The following is a 17,362-nucleotide window of genomic DNA, read 5'->3' as shown; positions in this document are numbered from 1 at the left end:
TCAGCAGAGAACCAGCTTATTCTTTCTCTAACAAAAAAACATGCCACACTGCCGGGATTTCTGGCGCTATGCTAGTACATATGTTCAACTAATACAACCATGATACATGTCCTCAGTCACTGAAATGCCTGCTTGGAAAACAGAACACAGAGCAGCTGCTGAAAAGGACATCTCTCTTTCTCTGTGTTCTCCCCCTTTATTTATTTAAACCCTGCTCTTCTCCCCAATGGGGACACAAGGCAGCTTGCAACACGGTTCTCTCTTCCTCCAACGGATTCTCACAACCAGCACCCTGTGAAGTAGGTTAGACTGAGAGAGTGTAGCCTGCCCAAGGTCACCCAGTAAAATTCCGTGGCAGAGCTGGGATTTGAAATCTGGCCCGCCAGCTCCTAGACCAGGGGTCCTCAGCCTTTTTAAGCCTGTGGGCACCTTTGGAATTCTGACACAGAATGGTGGGTGCAGCCACAAAAACGGCCATGGTGGGAGACAGGCCACAAAATGGCCACCGTGGAAGGTGGAGCGAACCACGCACGCACAGAGGAAGCCCAAGCGCAGGGGACAAGAGGAGTAGATGTCCAAAATACATTCGGGAAAAGAAGTCAGAGAGAACAAATCCAGCACTGTAGCATTGGATTTATTGTCTCTCGGACTCCTCTCTCCCAGTGGCAGCTGCCGGTGCAATGTTATTTTAAACTGTGCAATCAATCAGATCCCCAAAGGGCCATCGGGAGTCCTCCTGGGCCAGAGCCCTCCTGGCCCCACCCACTTTCTAAAAACACTTGGCAGGCTCCAAGAAAGGTATTGGAGGGCAAATGGTAGCCCCGGGCACCACACTGGGGGTCTCCTGTCCTAAACTGCCAACTCTAACAGTACGCCACGCTGGTTCTCAGTCAGCACACAGAGAGGAGGGGCTATCTGCAGCCCCCTCTAGAAACTGCAAACAAACAGAGTAGAAAAGGTAGAGTCCAAGTGGTTTAGACTTGGTAAGTCAACACCAGAACTTTGGCCCTGTTCCTCAGGCAGACCAGAGGAATAATCACTTGTCATGCAAACTGTTGCTTTGCCTGAAGCTGAGAGTATACCCTAGAATGTCCCCAGTGCTCCTCCATGGCACAAAATAGAAGGAAAACTGAGTAGTGGTGAGGAAGCTCATTCACCATTGCTTACTTTCTCACTGAGGAGTCCTTGAGGTGCATCAGAGCCAGTTTGGTGTAGTGGTTAAGTGCACGGACTCTAATCTGGGTTTGATTCCCCACTCCTCCACTTGCACCTGGCTGGATGGCCTTGAGCAAGCTATAGTTCTGAAAAAGAGCAGTTTCTGTCCAGAGCTCTCTCAGCCCCACCTACCTCGCAGGGTGTCTGTTGTGGGGAGGGGGAGGGAAAGGAGTTTGTAAACCGCTCTGAGACACCTTTGGGTAGTGAAGGGCAGGGTATAAATCCAATCTCTTCTTCTTCATCATCTGAAGTCCTGGAGAAGGCTCCAGTGTACCCCTTCCTAAGTGGTGTCCTGAGGCCCAGTAGAATATAGTAATCATTCCAGATATGAGACAAAAGGATTGCAGCCTGCTGAAAAGGTAAGGTGGCGGATGGAGAATTCCCTAGATAAGGCTTCTAAACCCCGAGCGACTTGCAAAGGACAGAGCCTACCTATGAAAAGTGTTGCTGTCAGCAATACAACTTACAGCTGAGATGGTTTGGTTCAGTGAGAACACTTCCCTGGGATATTACAGATAAATATTACACAAACAGCGCAAGCTATTAATCAGAAAAAAGCAATGGTCCAAGTAATTCTAATCCTGCATGGTCAGCAAGATACCCTATCTAGAGATAGCACATGATGACTGTTTTATAGAAAAGTGGTTTTGAAACTATGCTCAGGGGGAAGCTTCTCTGATGCACCTCAAGGACACCTCAGTGAGAAGGTAAGCAACGGTGAATGAGCTTCCTCATCACTACTCAGTTTTCCTTCTATTGTGTACCATGGAGGAGCATTGGGGACATTCTAGGGTATACTCTCAGGTTCATGCAAAGCAACAGCAAAAACCAGCATGTCCGCTAAGTGCTCCATGGGCATTGCTTTCAGCACCCTGTAACATCTCAAAGAATAACCTTGATTATTGAGACCAATAAATGTGGAAATAGTTTTTTGAAGGCAATGTTTTGAAAACCAGGGATGCAAAACAAATTCACTTGCCCTGTCCATCACTCGGGGGTTGTCAGCCTCTTAAAAGCATCATAAAGCTACTTTCATTGAGGAGAAACAGATTTTGAGCAAAGCCACAAACACAGCTAGAGAAGGGTCTACAGAACTGCACAGTCATCTCTCTATAGGCAAAACCTAGATTCTAGGTTTGGTAAGGTGAGGCTTGGACCCAGAAGGAAGAAGGAAAGGAAACAGATCGTCATAGGGGGTGATACAAAACCCTGCTCTGCCATGAAATCTCACTGGATGGCCTTCAGCAAGTCACTAGTCTCTGGCTAAGTCATCTCACAGGATGGTCCAAGTAATTCTAGAGATAGCACATGATGACTGTAAAGTGGTTTTGAAACTATGCTCAGGGGGAAGGATACGTGAGGATACAATGGGCTAACTCCATATATGGTGCTTTGCCCTCAAACTGTTGTTTACAAATGGTCCAAATGACCAGGACTGGCTATATACTGCATTCTTATAATGAGCTCTTTAGCTGTTTTTATAACAGTAGATGCCTGTCCAAGCAGATGCCTTTGCATACTCATTCTCGTTGATACACCTCAGTGAGAACCCAACCTCCATAATCTCCCAGCAGCATCATTCCAGTTCAGGAGTAACACTTGCGCTTACCTTGGCTCTGCCAGTGCTCTGAAGAATGTGCACCAAAGCACAGGCCATTTCCTCTTTGTTCCGGACACTGATCACCGGCTCCAGCACGGTACACAACAAAGTGTAATTGTTAGTGACAAATTCAGCAAACTCCTTGTATTGCTCCATGGGCAGGATGATGATGGTCTGGTACCGAGACTTGATCCGAATGGAAGGCCCTCCAGTCTTGCCTTTATTGGGAGTGGGTGTGCTGATGGGGTACCACTTTTCCACAAACTGGCGGCCAGTCACACTGGACACGGGGATGTTGACCAGACCAACATAGTTATTTTTGTCCTTTTTCTTTTTCTTCTCAACATCCTTGTAGATATGGACAGTGATGCTGAGTATCGATGGAAGTCCTGAGAATTCAAAGTGCTCGCCCCAGAAGATATTGTCAGCTCTTGTTTTTCTTGTAGTGCGGGCAAATAAAGTATCGTCCAGGCACAATTCACAGAAGTACTTCTTCTTGGGGGCCAAATCCTTGGCTTCAATGATCCAAAGACGCAGAATATTCTCAGCTCGATGGCAGTTATCCTGAAGACAAAAAACCACTTAGTTTGGCTTAGCAGTGCTGGTCGGGCAATACAAGATTCTTTGTAATGGTGAAATTCTTATCACACAATTATCCTTTTTCTATGCAACTTTGATTTTTTGTCACATAGTACTTAACTATAACTACAAGTTCTGGCCCCAGTGAGCAGTCCAGTGGTGAAAGAGGGAATCTCTTGAATATTAGCAGGAACTCCAATATATGCAGAAAAGGGGAGCAAAAATCCCCAAACACTGCTGATAACATCATGCGCCCAACAACCAACCTCATCCATGCAAGGCTCCATGTAGATGGTAAACATCATGGGACATAAGATGGTACCAAACACAACGATTTGCATGGGGAGGAATAGTAATTTCTCAGCACTACCAACTGGAATTATCCTAAGGAAGGAGTGGAATCACCACAAAATGGTGTCTCCTATTCCCAACTCACCCAAGAATTACTGCCCATCAGTTTTCCTGAAGGCCACTGAGAGATTGAGGAGAATGAACAGTGTCACACAGCCTCTCTCTGTTTAGATTGTCTATCATGGTGATTAAGGAAGCTTCTAACTGAAACCCACATTGAAATGTATCCAGCCAGTAGAGGGCAAGATAAACCTTTATTAATGATAGGATAGGATGACTAACGGAAAGGGCCACTAATGAAATAACTTGACCCATTTCGATAAAGCTCTGACTTCAGAAGATTATTATTTTTTTGAAATTCAAAAGTCAAAATTCATATACAGTCAGCATTTGCCTATCGGCCAACGGGACTCTTCTTGCTAAAATAAAGAAGTTCAAGAGTAATTTACACACGCTGATTTCCCAGTAAGACAACGATAGGTCTCCTAGAGAATGTGATCATTAACATGGGTGACAGAAGCCCATGTTTTACAAGCTTAATCTATTACACTTTTGTATAAAGCTGAGCAGAGTATCATTTGATGTTATTAAGCAGTTTTCCTCCTGGGGTGGCTATACTGATGCCATCAACTTAATTAAATGTGTGGGCTTGTTTGGGGAAGAGAATGATATATCACTTGGTCAAAAGCGCAATTACTCAGGGTGCATTTTACCACCGGATGTTTTCCTGGAACTTCCCCTCGTATAGTACCTTGTTAGGCTGAACTGCTCTCCGTAGGTTTTCCATCCACTTGTCTCTTTCAGCAGCAGAAGAACAGCTGAAGCATTTACTGCCACTAGAGTAAGTTACCTAGGACATGTTAACAAAAAGTTAAGATCTGCCCAGGGTGCATAAAACAGGAATGAGCACAATGCCCTGAATATCTTACAGCGAGAATTCTAAATTACGCATCAGTATTAAACAGTGCATGGAGCTGCGGTGGCTCAAGTGGTTAAGACGCTGAACTGCAGGCTGTGGAAGGTCAGTAGTACAGCAGTTTGAGACCCGAGTATGCCGCATGACGGAGTGAGCTCCTGTCTTTAGTTCCAGCTCCTGCCAACCTAGCAGTTCGAAAGCAAGAAATTGCAAGTAGATAAATAGGTACCACTTCAGTGAGAAGGTAACAGCGTTCCATGCACCTTGGTGTTTAGTCATGCTGGCCACATGAGCACGGAAACGTCTTCGGACAGCGCTGGCTCTTCGGCTTTGAAACGGAGATGAGCACTACAACCCTAGAGTCGGACTCGACTGGCTTTCGAGCAAGGGAACCTTTACCTTTATTAAACAATGCAGACTGAGTACACATGTAACAGTGCACTCCTAAACAGAGTTATATCCTTATAAATTCACTGAAGCCCTGTGGTGCAGGGGAGGGTGGGTTAGAAGTCTAATAAAATAAATAAATAATAAGTAAAAGGGCTTAGGAAGGTGCAACTGTGCTAAGGATGGCACTGTGCTTCTGTTTTCTTTTGGGCATCACTTTTTATTTTAAGGAAATCCCCCCTCCCTTTCTTTTCTTTCTTTTTTACAAAGAGTAGGGGAAATAGATAAAGACCAGGGATAAACTGATTCCCTCAGTTCTATGGTTTTAGTATGGCTTGTACTCTGGTTTTCTTCTAGCAAGAAAGGGAAACTTTCAGGAAGCTGATCATGGATTTCACACAAAGAAAAAAATATTTTTCTTTTTAATTTGCAAATCCATTTAAAAATAGTAAAGCTGAAAGAAAACATTATTTTTACTGCATATCTGCTTGTGCAACAGAATGACAAGCATTCCTATGCAATATAAGAAACAAAGCCCATCAAAATTAATCCCCTTTGCGTGTCAAATTTTAAAACAGTTTTTAGCACTTCACACAAAGGAGTCGCATTAAAGAGACTTCTGCTTTCTGTGCTGCATCAGGAGCACAGTTGCAGCTTTCCAAAACAAACCTTCAAAATTATCCATACAGAGATTTTAGTCATGGGCTTTAATTTTATTTTTGCTTGACTCTGGGAGCACATTCTGGAAGAATTCTGGACTTTTAACACTGACCTGCTCTGGTAATGATTTCTAGCAACCTTACTGGAAATACAGCTCCAGAAGAATTCTGGATTTCAACACTGACTTTTGCTCTGTGATGATTTCAGGCATCACTGACCTAAAATCTGTGGACAAATTCAGCATAGGATAGGGTTGCAAGCTCTGGGTGGGAAATGACCTGGAGATTTTGATGGTGGAGCCTGGAAAGGGAAGGGTTTGGGAAGGAGAGGGATTTAAGCAGGGCAGAATGCCATAGAGTCCACCCACAAAAGCAGCTATTTTCTCCAGGGAAACTGATCTCTATTGCCTGGAGGTTAATTGCAATAGTGGGAGGTCTCCAGCTCCCATCTGGAAGTTGGCAACCCTAGCATAAGAGGATTGTGTAACCATTCTTAATGGAGACTAGAAAGCGGTGGGCAGTAAACAGGACACTCAAGTAATACACCTCAAACTCTTGAAACTGCAATTTTTACTTCTTCCGACCTATATAGTTTTGAGACTTTACAGAACAGGCCCCCTCTAAAGCCTGGTCTAACTGATACATAAAATTTTATGTTTTTATGTGATGCATTTTTTTTTCATTTGCAAAGTGTTACATGATGTTTCGAGATGTTTGCTAGGCACCTCAGGAATTCACCTGAAGAATTTTGTGATGAATTGACAAGATGGCCAAATTTGGATTTCTGTTCTTGTGTTTTTCTGAGGACCTTTAACATTACCAAGAGATTAGAACAAGGCAGTTGTTCCACTTATCATGGCCAGAGGAACATTTTCCTAGTTGCTTAGGTATTTTAAATAAGAAGTCCGAGGAACAGAGTTAAGTGACCATTTCAGCTCCCAGGTATGAAACGCTCCTTAACAAATGCTTTCTTTTTCCATCTCCTTCACACACTGTGGAGCAGGCTGACCCATGCGTGAGCTGATTATGTTCACTTGACACTGAAGGAAGCAAACTAATGGAGCACTGGTGTGAATTGTGTCGTAATAATTCTGGAGTGTCTCTTCCAAAGAAATCAAATTGCCAGTGTAATCTCTAAGGCAAGCAACAGCAGATCTTTGCTTCTGTGCACTGAGGTGTAAGATATTTTTTTGTTCTCTTAACTCTCAAGAACTTCCACACAGCAGCTATGGATTGGCTCAGTATAGACATTTCCTCTCTCTTCAGAAACTATTTCTAAATTTATCTTTAAAAGTTACCTGGAATACTTTCATTAATTTTTTAACAGTACGATTACCAAAGGAAAAATCTACAAAGAAATGAGGTTCCTAATCTCATTAATCATTTAACACCCCCCCCCCCCATGTGATTACTTATAGAAATCCTGTCTCCACATGTTGCTTCATGTATGGGATTTTCCTTTCTCAAATCTCTCTTTCTCTTCTTGGTCCCCCTTCTGGGCGAAGATAGCAGTGCATGCACATGTCAATGACAGAGAGAAAATACTCTCTCACACAAACAGGGCACAGATTGGGCAATGCTTAAGAGCAGTGGAGTTAAAAAAAATACCAAGTAAGGCTTAGGTTTTGTTTTTTAAAATATGAATTGGGTTCTTCCAAAATAAAAAAAACAAAAAACAAAATACTTTTGATGTACTCTCTGAAACACGTAAGCAGTGTTCCCTCTAAGCTGAGTTAGTGTGAGCTAGCTCACAGTTTTTTAGCCTCCAGCTTACACATTTTTGTCTTATCCTCTTTACTGTTGACATGGGGAGACGGAGGTCCCCGTTGAAAGCGTTATTCTAAAGTAAATTGGGAGACTCTTGGCTTGGCTTTTGAAAAAGCCTCGTGCGAAACGCCATTGGAAAGCCGGCAAAGCGTAGCAGCAAGCCTTGAACCGACATCTTATGACACAAGTGTGATGAGAACTGATCCCTGAAGACATCAGGCTGAGAAAGTGTCTACGTTCTAATGGTCTTTATCTGCAGCACTTCTGTTTATTTTGGATTACTTAGGACTGTTTTCATGAACTGTGGCCTTTATCTGAAGCACGTCTATTTATTTTGGATTACTTTGGACTGTTTTCATGTACTGAGTGGTTTACATTATTTGAAGAGAGTAATTGCCATAATAGTGTTGTGATTATAAGTTTCTTGTGACATATGTAAAAAGTAATTTGCATATACTTTCGATATTTCTGTACACAGTTATTTTTGGTTTTTTGGTATTCTGTACTGTGTATTTCCCCTGTTTGGTTTTTTGTAACTATTTAATTAACAGGTTTTAGAAGATGTAACTGATTATTTTACATAAATTTGCCATTATTTTATTGTAAGCCTCATTTGGGGTTGAGAAAGAAGATGCAAGTTACAAATAAATATTGTCGAGAACATAAATGGTTAGTGGCAAAACATTTGAAAATTATAAGCAAATGAGGTCTACAACAATGTAAATTGGCAGCTGGACTGCACTGTGGGGGTACACTGTGAATTCAGCCCTCCGAGATCAAAATACTTGCCCAACCCTGGCACAGCACTGAAGCGGGTTGGTACCACACCTACATCAACAGAAACTGGCTCAAAAACAGATCACGTCTTCCATAGTTTCTCTCTCTCAAGCCATTCATTGTAATCTTTACTTGGGGTAGCTCCACACAGTTGACAAAATTTCTTCCTGTTGAATGATTAATGTCAGTGGGCCCCAGGCCTTTAAAACTGGCTGATGAATACCTAGTCCACGCCTTTGCTTTGGTACATCTCAATTTGTTCACCTGGTTACGAAACCCAGGGAGAATGAAATCAGGAACCAGACCAAGTGTATTAAGCAATCTGTCTATTTCTTTTTTAAGGGATGAGGGTTTTTTTTTGTTTTTACCTCAAAGCAGAAGTCTTGTCCGAGGATACTGCTATGAAGCGGTTTGACTAAGACTTTCTCTTCGGTGGCGAGATCCAATGTCTCCACAGCGCTAGCTGGACTCAACAAAGATTCATGGGAACGCGATTCTTTCAGCTTTGGTAAAGGACGGGACCTGTGCAAAGGCAAGAGGAGTTAGAAATAAGACCCCGGGGGAGGGGGGAGGAGTTGTTCAAGAAGAGAATAAATATTTTTTTTAAAGCACTGGTGAAGGTTTGCCTCACTTTGGTTTCTGGCTTTGGAAGTTAGACAGCTCTGTCAAATGCCAGACAAGATTCAGCAGATCAGAAAATCAGAAATATTTTGCTTGTTGGCATGTATGTATCCTTAACAACTGACTTTATAAACCTCAGTAAAATGAATGCATGTATCAACATCTCTTAAATCAATGCTACCCACTTCTTTCACAGAATCCAACATTTTATTAATAACAACCTTGCTGATACAATGACCACCTATCCCGAGAAGCTACAAAGCTACATCCAGCTTTGAAGGGAAAATGGTCACCTCAAACCTGAAGAATCCTCTACATTTCCTCCAATGTGCATATTCTGGAATAGGAACTAAACAGACATGGGTCATTTTCTGCGGGAGCGCACAGGAGCGGAGCTCCGGCAATAAGGAGCCCAGGGGGCGGGCGGGCACATGCAACAAGCCCTGCCCCCTGCTCCCAGAAGCCCTCAGTCGGAGCAAGAAGCAGCCAGGTAAATTGCAGAGCCCCCCGCCGGCCCGCCTTCAGGTACAAGCTCTCCCTCCTCTGCGAGGGCAGATCTGCGCATTCCCTCCCCCCCATAGCTAGCGATCCAAAACAGTCCAGTGGCACCTTTAAGACCAAGTTTTATTCAGGTACAAGCTCTCCCTTCTCTGCGAGGACAGATCTGCACGTTTCCCCCCCAATAAGCTAGCAATCCAAAACAGTCCAATGGAGCCTGAGCGGTGGGTGTTGCCTTCTGACACACGTCCGGTGATGTCAGGGGGTGTGGTATATGCAAGTAAGTTATGCTAATGGGTTATGCTAATGAGCTCCTGCACCTCTTTTTCTACGAAATGACCCCTGTAAACAGATATCGCAAAAATAAAAAAATAATAACCACTTGGAACCAAGTATTTCTCTCTCATTTACATCCTGCCCCCTATCCAAGGAGCTCACTACAGCATACCTATTCACTGAGGGCAGCCTGACAGCTGAGGGTTGGACCGCCAGTGTGGTGTAGTGATGAGAGTGTTGTGCCTGCAATCTGGGAGACCCAAGTGTGAACCCCCATGGAAACTAGGTAGATATCCTTGGCCAAGTCACATACTCTTAGCCTAACCTACAGCACAGGATTGTTAGGATAAAATGTAGAAGAGAACAATGTAAGCCACTTTGGGACCCCCCACTGGGAAGAAAGGTGGGGTGTAAATGCAATAAATAAACAAACAACTCCAGGTTCCCTGGGTACAAGTCCAGTGATTCTCCGCTATACCATGCAAGCCGTCCCCCTGCCCAGAAAATATCCTGCTGTTCACAAGAACCGAGAAAGAAGGATTATATATCCTTCAAAATCAGAGGGTTCCCCCTTTTTTCCCTTGTTGTACAGAACCCTGTCAAAAGATTTACTGAAATCTATACATAGCTCAGACCTGAAATAATGCCGATGCTAAGAAAAACAGGCAAGTGTTATGATGGCTCTTTCAATACAGGATCTCAGTTCTCTTGTGTCCAGAACAGAAGCACTGGCTAGTCTTAGAACATTTCTATAGCTGCGTCTGGTGAGCTGGCTCTATAACACTTCCAAGCCAGGACCTCTGCCTCATTCAGGATGCTTCCTGGACTTTCTTTTTCAAATCCCTTTATACTCCAGTCATACAAACAAACAACAGTAAGATACATGGTATTCAGCACAAGTCATCCCCAAGCAAATTAATTCTCTCCAATATTTACTGGCCACAAAGAGTTCCCTGGAACATACATTATAGGTTAATAAAAAGGACAGTACTGTTGACAGGTTTGATATAGACTAGGCCAATGAGTAGGGTTGGACTGGTTCCCACTAGTATGATGGTAACCCTCAACTTTTCATTAACTAAGTATCCAAGAGCAACCATCTCTGTTATAAACCACTGTCTCGAAGAGTGGTCAAATGCACAAAGTGTAAACAAACTGAATCTAGATAAGATGGAGCTGATGTTGGGGAAGGGGATCTCCCTGCAATGAATGGGGTGACGATTGTTCTATCAAATCAAGTGAAGCACCTATGGATGCTCTTGGATCCCTAGAGAATCTGGAGAGATCTGTTGTTTGGATACCCCAGACAAGCTACTGAACTGAAAAATGCAGGAACTGCCCACCCCCATAGCAGCACTGAGAAGAGGATGGCACATTCTTCCCTTAAATTGCTTCCCTGACTGGAAACGCCCCTCAGTTGCGTTAAAGAGAGACATGGGGAAATATGTAGCTTTCTTTTTTCTCACCCAAGACTAAAAACAATCCTGGAGATATTTCTCATTAGAGAAACAGCCCAAGGGAAGATTAAACCCCTTCCCGTATCATCATCCCTTATCCACATGGGGTGCCCCATGGCTGCATTCTGACAGCTCTGTGACGTAGACCCCCCCCCAAATGTCATGTGTAGTTTGGTCCCTGAAGTGCCATTTACGCATACTCCATACACATATCCCTTGGAGACTGATCTGACTGGTTAAAGTAATCCACGCACCTGTAGTTTCCTGGATTGACTATATGGGGCTCCTTGAAAATAGCTGTTAAAAAGCTTCAAACCACGCAGAATTTTGCTGCCCAATTATTAACTGGTGTGTCACAACATTCTCAGATACGACACCTCTTTTGCGTCAGTTACACTGGCTGACAATTTACTTCAGCATTCAATTTAAGGCACTGATTTTAAAGTTCAAGCCCTTTGTGGACTGGAACCCATATTCCTTTTTTTTTTAAAGTCATATGTGCCCTCCTGCCAATTAGGATCAGTTCAATAGACCATGTTGACAGTTCCTGTCAAGCTCAGGCTAACTTTTGATTTCTTTAAGTTCTGTTTCTCTTTACCTTCGCTTGTCATTTTGGATTCCTAAGGGGGGTGGGTGTATGTTGTTGGAGTGCATGGGAGTAGAAGCACCCCAAGTTGGTTCCCATGGGACTGACCTTGGAGTATCTCTCTGCCAGCCTAGTTTAGATAGGGCGCCATATATCTGTCTGAATTTCCATAGTAATGCCAGGGTAGGTGTGACATGGATGGTTGTGGAATTTTATGCTTTTACCTATATCTTGTAATCTCCCGCGAATTTCTTCAGTCCTAACAAAAGCTCTTGAACCCACAGCATCATATCTCTAATAAAGCATTACACTGCCAATAGTGTGTGCAGAGAGTGACTTAGCTGGGGACCTGACAGTTCCTTTGATCTGCAAGGTAATTTTAGCTGCAATGAGAAATAAGGCCTTTTCAGTGACAGCCCCTTTCCCTTTGAAATCAGTTTCTGGAAGAGGGTCTGAAGGCCACAGAAAAGGCTGTAAAATGTTTTTCTTTAAGCTTGCTTTGGTGAATAAAGCTGGCTGTTCTGTGACTGTTAAGCTTTTATAATTTTACAAACTTTGCTGTTTTTCGACTGTGGGATGCATTTTTGGGAACTATTTAAAGCTGTTTGAAATGTATAGATAAACGAAGACTACCTTCCAGTGCAATCCTAAACAGAGTTACATCCTCCTAAGTCCACTGATGGGCTTAACAAGAGTGTAAAGATCTCCCTGCTCCTCTATGAATTCCGGAAAAAGCCATCCCCAAAAGTCATGTTTTTACTTAACAGCACAAAGAATAAAACACAGCAGCTCAATGGGCCTCAGTTAAGCAAGAGCATAAAACTGTTTTAAGTTTGTTTTAGTCATAAATTACATTTTTGTTCTCTCTCTTTATTGTGCTTATTGCTTCGGGGATTTTTCCTTTAGCCTGGTTGTTTCCACTAGTTTCACTGGGAAGAGGGGAATGAAACGTAGCACTTGTCTTTCCTCCCCCCACCCCGCCCTAGTGTATGCCAATGTGCACAAACAAAATTTCCCCCCATTCATCTCCTTCTGATGGCTGTTTACCTCATACCTTAAACCATGATCCAACGAAACTGTATTTTACTTTTACAGAGGGACGCTCATACTATTATCTGACAAGATGACAATTATTAATTGTTTAAAAAAACAGAGAGAAAAAATCCTGATAATTTCTCCTTCAGTCTGAAAACGATTCTCTCTTTATTTGAATGTAGTCTCTCTCCTTGAATGCTATATTTATTGGAATCCTATACATTGGGGTTGGCTTCATGTTTCAGTGCACTAGCGGTGACACTCTCCTCTGGTGCAAAGACCCTTCCCCTGGCACAAGAGGCCTCTTGCTTCAGATAAAGTCTTCTTGGGAGGAAAGTGCTACTGCTAGCAGAATGGATCCCTGGTATCTGACCCATTATATCATCCAATTATAAATTCTTATCCTAAAAAATTACGGAAGGGTACCCTGCGTTACTGAAGAGTACCCTATGGGGTTGCCATAAGTCTTGATGGCACTTTCTACCAACAACAGAAAGCAGATTGCATTGCAGGTCACCACTTTTGTTCTAGCAGTTCCGTACTTTGAACAGACGTCCCCAGGGCTATTTCTTTGGGACAGACAAGACCTCACCTTAATGTAATTGATTTCTGATCATAAATCCCGCAGAAGGCACAAGAGCACGACCAGTTAGAAAGGCAGCAACTACAGGAGGGGCCATAGCTCAGTGGTAGAGCTTGGTATGGAGAAGGTCCTTGGTTCAATCCTTGGCATCTCCAGTTAAAAGGATCGGGTAGGAGGAGATAGGAAAGACTTCTATCCGAGGCCCTGGAAAAACCCCTGCCAACCCTTGATGGAAGAGTGTTCCGATCCAGTATAAGGCAGTTTCATGTGTCCACATTTCTCTACCCCACCTCCAGCCACTTCAGTACTAAACACTGCTAGTTAAGCCAGTTTCCAAGAACCCCTTTAAACAGCTGGAACAGTCGCTTGGCTTTGTTCTTGCCTGGGACCACCATGATTTAGAGACTGTTAACCAGAGAAACTTCTCACATTTCAATATACACAGAGTACACAAGTAAGAGGTGGTTGGGGGATGACACCCTTGATGCCTTTGCAAGCAAAGAATAAGGAAACAATTCACAAACACAAGATGACAACCTGAGTGTAAATATTTTGATTGCTGTCTCCTTCTTCCAACAACTGCTTGTTCCAACGTAAATCTAAAACTTCAGCCATGAATATTCAGTCACCGGCTGTGATTTAAAAAAGCATTTCTAAAACACAGATTTTTTGGGGGGGAAAGCTTCTCTAACAAATTCCTCCATTTTAAACACCTCCAGTCTATGCACTCCTACAGGTGCACTATTTATTTTGTTTTAAACTTATTTTTAATTAATTTTTTTTTTGCCCGCTCTCTCAAACCCAAGAAAACAATAACAAACAAGTGGGGACTGACGTCCAAGAATTCACATCTGCTCCAGGTCTGGGTTTGTACAGCAAGGAGCTAGCGACAAAGAGTTAAAGGAATAAGCACAGTATTAGAAACCTCAGCTTATCACAAACCGTTTGTATCGTCTAAGTTTCCTACATGCAGACAGCAGTATTAGAAACCTCAGCTTATCACAAACTAAGTTTCCTACATGCAGACAACTAACTGCGTTCAGACCGGCACACCTACGTGAAACAATTGTACAGCCACCTGACCGTGCAGCCCCAAATCATAGCGGTGCCATGTATCCCGGGTACCCCCACACCTCCTCCTCTTTGGCTACATCTCAGAAGAGGAATTCCTTAGCGCAAGGACAGCAGCAGCCAAATCCAGACACAGACAAGGTGCAGATGTGTCTATTGTAAAGTTTCACGGACAAGCCTCCTAGAAGAGCCAGGCCGGGACGAAAAGACTGCTCTGTCCACACGGGCTAAGCCGTCACTCTCCTTCTCCTCATCTTTCACACACACACTGCAGTCTGTCCCTCAGGTGACACAAACAAGGTTTCCTGGTGTGTGCCCAGCTCGCTCAGCCCTGGGCCTGTTGCCATGGCACTGCATCTATAAGGAGATTAGAGATGGAAGACAGCAGGGAGAAGCCGCAGCCAGCAGAGCTCGGGGAGTGTGCTCTGCAAATGCAGCAAAGGTGACCTTTCTGAGGAGAGGAAAGAGACCCCTCCCTCCCTCCCTCCTTCCCGCAAGTTAACCAGACACTAGAGCTGGAAGAGAGAATGGATTCCGCCTTCGAATGGCCCCCTGGGGATTGGGCAGGGTAGAAGAATGGCACATCCGGAAAAGCCCATTTATCTTGCTTTATATATGATTCTTCTCCATCGGGAGACAGTTACTACACCCTGCCATGCAAGTTAAATCATCCCCCAGCATCTTTTCAGTTTCCTAGGTAGACATGCCACTAGTTTCGAATACTGCTTTCTAAAAGCTACCACGGTGTGGTTGGGTCCATATGCCCCACACACAAACAGATACAAGGCCATGTGCATTTCAACGTGCTGCTTTTCCCTCCCCACCAGAATCAACAATAATTGCATTAAATGATAATGAATACTAAAGGCCTCCTTCACATTAAGTGGCATCCCATGTGAATTAGTCGCCACCATATGGTTTGTCTCCACTCCATCACAAACACATTCTTGTGGCTGTTTGCAACAGAGTGTGGGGGGGAACCGGGGTGTCCGCAGACTGGCTTTTTGGGCCACCATGGCAGACAAATGGCTCCCTGTGGAGAGCAGTGCCCCAGAGTGTGGCTCTTTTGATGTAAAGTTTACATTCACCTTCTCAACACTACCCGTCACTGGAAAAAAATGCTAAGTGGGATCCAGAGGTATAGTCTAGGTCTCCCTGACATACCTCAGTGCACTTCAGATGGCAGGTAAGGGCACACTCACACGGAATGGTCCTACATACACCAAAGTCCCCTACCTGTAGAAAAGTAGCTTGTCAGGGAAAATGACCCTAGCCTCCCTCTACAACCATTCTCAGTGAAGTCTGACTCAACCACAGTAACAAATGCTTTGGTACCATTCAGATTCAATTACTGTAACATGCTCTACGTGAGGTTGACTTGCAAGAATGTCTGTAATCTGCAGCTGGTTCATAACATGGCTTGCAGGGCTTGTAACTGTGGTCTGCTATGGAGATCCTGTAACACCTGTCTCGAGCCAAATGTACTGGCTGCCAATTTGCTTCCAAGCCCAATTCAAAGTGCTATTACTGGTCTTTAGTGCCCCTAAATGGGCTCAAGACCAAGGAAGTTCTGAGACAACCTTGATTCCAATGAGCCTGCCAATGACAGAGATCAGCTCTGCGTTGTGAGCCATCATTGACAGAGGTGAGGTTGGCAGGTTCAGGGAACACTGCTTTTGCAGCAGTGGCCACCAGACTTTGGAACCCCATCTTGCCTTCTGAATATCTGTGCCAAAGGAGGCAAACCTACAAGCAGAATACACAAGGAATACACAGGAAGAGGGAAGGTTGATATATTTGTTTAATTATTTATATACGGCCTCATCGCCATACAAGAATAAAAGCAAATAAACTAAATGTGTGTGGGGAAACCAGCAACATTATCAAAACAATAAAAGCGGCTGCACTTGGGTATCAATTTAGGAGCAGATAAAAGGTTCAAATACACAAACGACTATAAGTAAGGAACACGATTTTAGCAGCAATGAAACCCAACCAAAGAAAGGTGGCAAAAACTAGCCACCCATGCATAGAAGCTAATTAAGAAAAGTGAAACTTTTAAGAAAAGTGAAAGTTTCCCCAGAACCTGACGTCTAATATAGAACGTGCCAGACAAACAATAGTGTGGAGAGAAAACCACAATCCATCATGGAGACGGCCCCTGTCCCTTGAGTCCCCCCACCTTCCCTTCTGCCAATCGGGGCATTTTCAACAGAGCCTCTGATACTGATCCTAATGTTTCATCAGGTTCATACGAGAGATGGATATCCTTAAAATACCCAGGTGCCCGTCTGTTCAGAGCTTTAAAGGTTTCAGAGCTTGGAATTGTACTAAAAAATAAGTTGCCGGCGACCAAGGTGAAGTTATTTAAATTGGGTGTTACGATTTAAATCAACATTTTCTGTTATTAGATACTTACAAGAGGGGGACCCGCGATACTCGCGGGGGGGGAGAAGAGCCCCGTCTCCTCCACCCCCCCACCCCTCGATCTCTGGAGGCGGCGGCGGCAGCGGCGAGGCCGGTGTCCGCCCCCCGCCCCCCAGGGGGGATTTTAACATCCCCCCCTATTTTTTTAACTTTTTTATTTTTGTGCACACGTGGGGACTGGCCCACGTGTACACAAACCTCCCCCAGCGTTTTAAAATAGCATAATGAGTAGAACACTGGACTGGGATCTGGGAGACCCGGGTTCAAATTGAAGCTTGCTGGGTGAACTTGGGCCAGGCACACACACACACACACACTCACACACACTGTGACACAGCTTAATCTACTTCACTGGGTTGTTGCTTTAAGTATAAAATTAGGAAAGAAGGGAGCAGGAAAAAAGGAAGACCCAGTATGAGGTGGAATGGCTCGATAAAGGAAGCCACAGCCTTCAGTTTGCAAGACTGGAGCAAGGCTGTGAATGACAGGGCATTTTGGAGGTCATTAATTTATAGGGTCACCATAAGTCGGAAGCCACGTGACAGCACATCACACAC

General features: G+C 43.9%; 1 protein-coding gene across 1 annotated transcript in view; it reads right to left on the bottom strand.

The window, feature by feature from the left end:
• Nucleotides 1–8,773, bottom strand: part of RASAL2 (RAS protein activator like 2) — a gene marked incomplete at both ends in the record, with an annotated part of 34,658 nt that extends 25,885 nt beyond the window's left edge. The window contains 3 exons of the mRNA XM_015426029.1: nucleotides 2,825–3,379; nucleotides 4,497–4,595; nucleotides 8,620–8,773. Of these exons, the coding sequence (XP_015281515.1) occupies nucleotides 2,825–3,379; nucleotides 4,497–4,595; nucleotides 8,620–8,773 (808 nt within the window). The remainder of the gene's footprint in view (nucleotides 1–2,824; nucleotides 3,380–4,496; nucleotides 4,596–8,619) is intronic.
• Nucleotides 8,774–17,362: the final 8,589 nt, after the last annotated feature.

This window comes from Gekko japonicus, unplaced genomic scaffold (genome assembly GCF_001447785.1).
Source record: "Gekko japonicus isolate JY-2015 unplaced genomic scaffold, Gekko_japonicus_V1.1 scaffold5372, whole genome shotgun sequence".
Lineage (NCBI taxonomy): Eukaryota > Metazoa > Chordata > Lepidosauria > Squamata > Gekkonidae > Gekko > Gekko japonicus.
The sequence above is the reverse complement of the archived record's forward strand: the minus strand, read 5'-3'. Positions and strand labels throughout refer to the sequence as shown.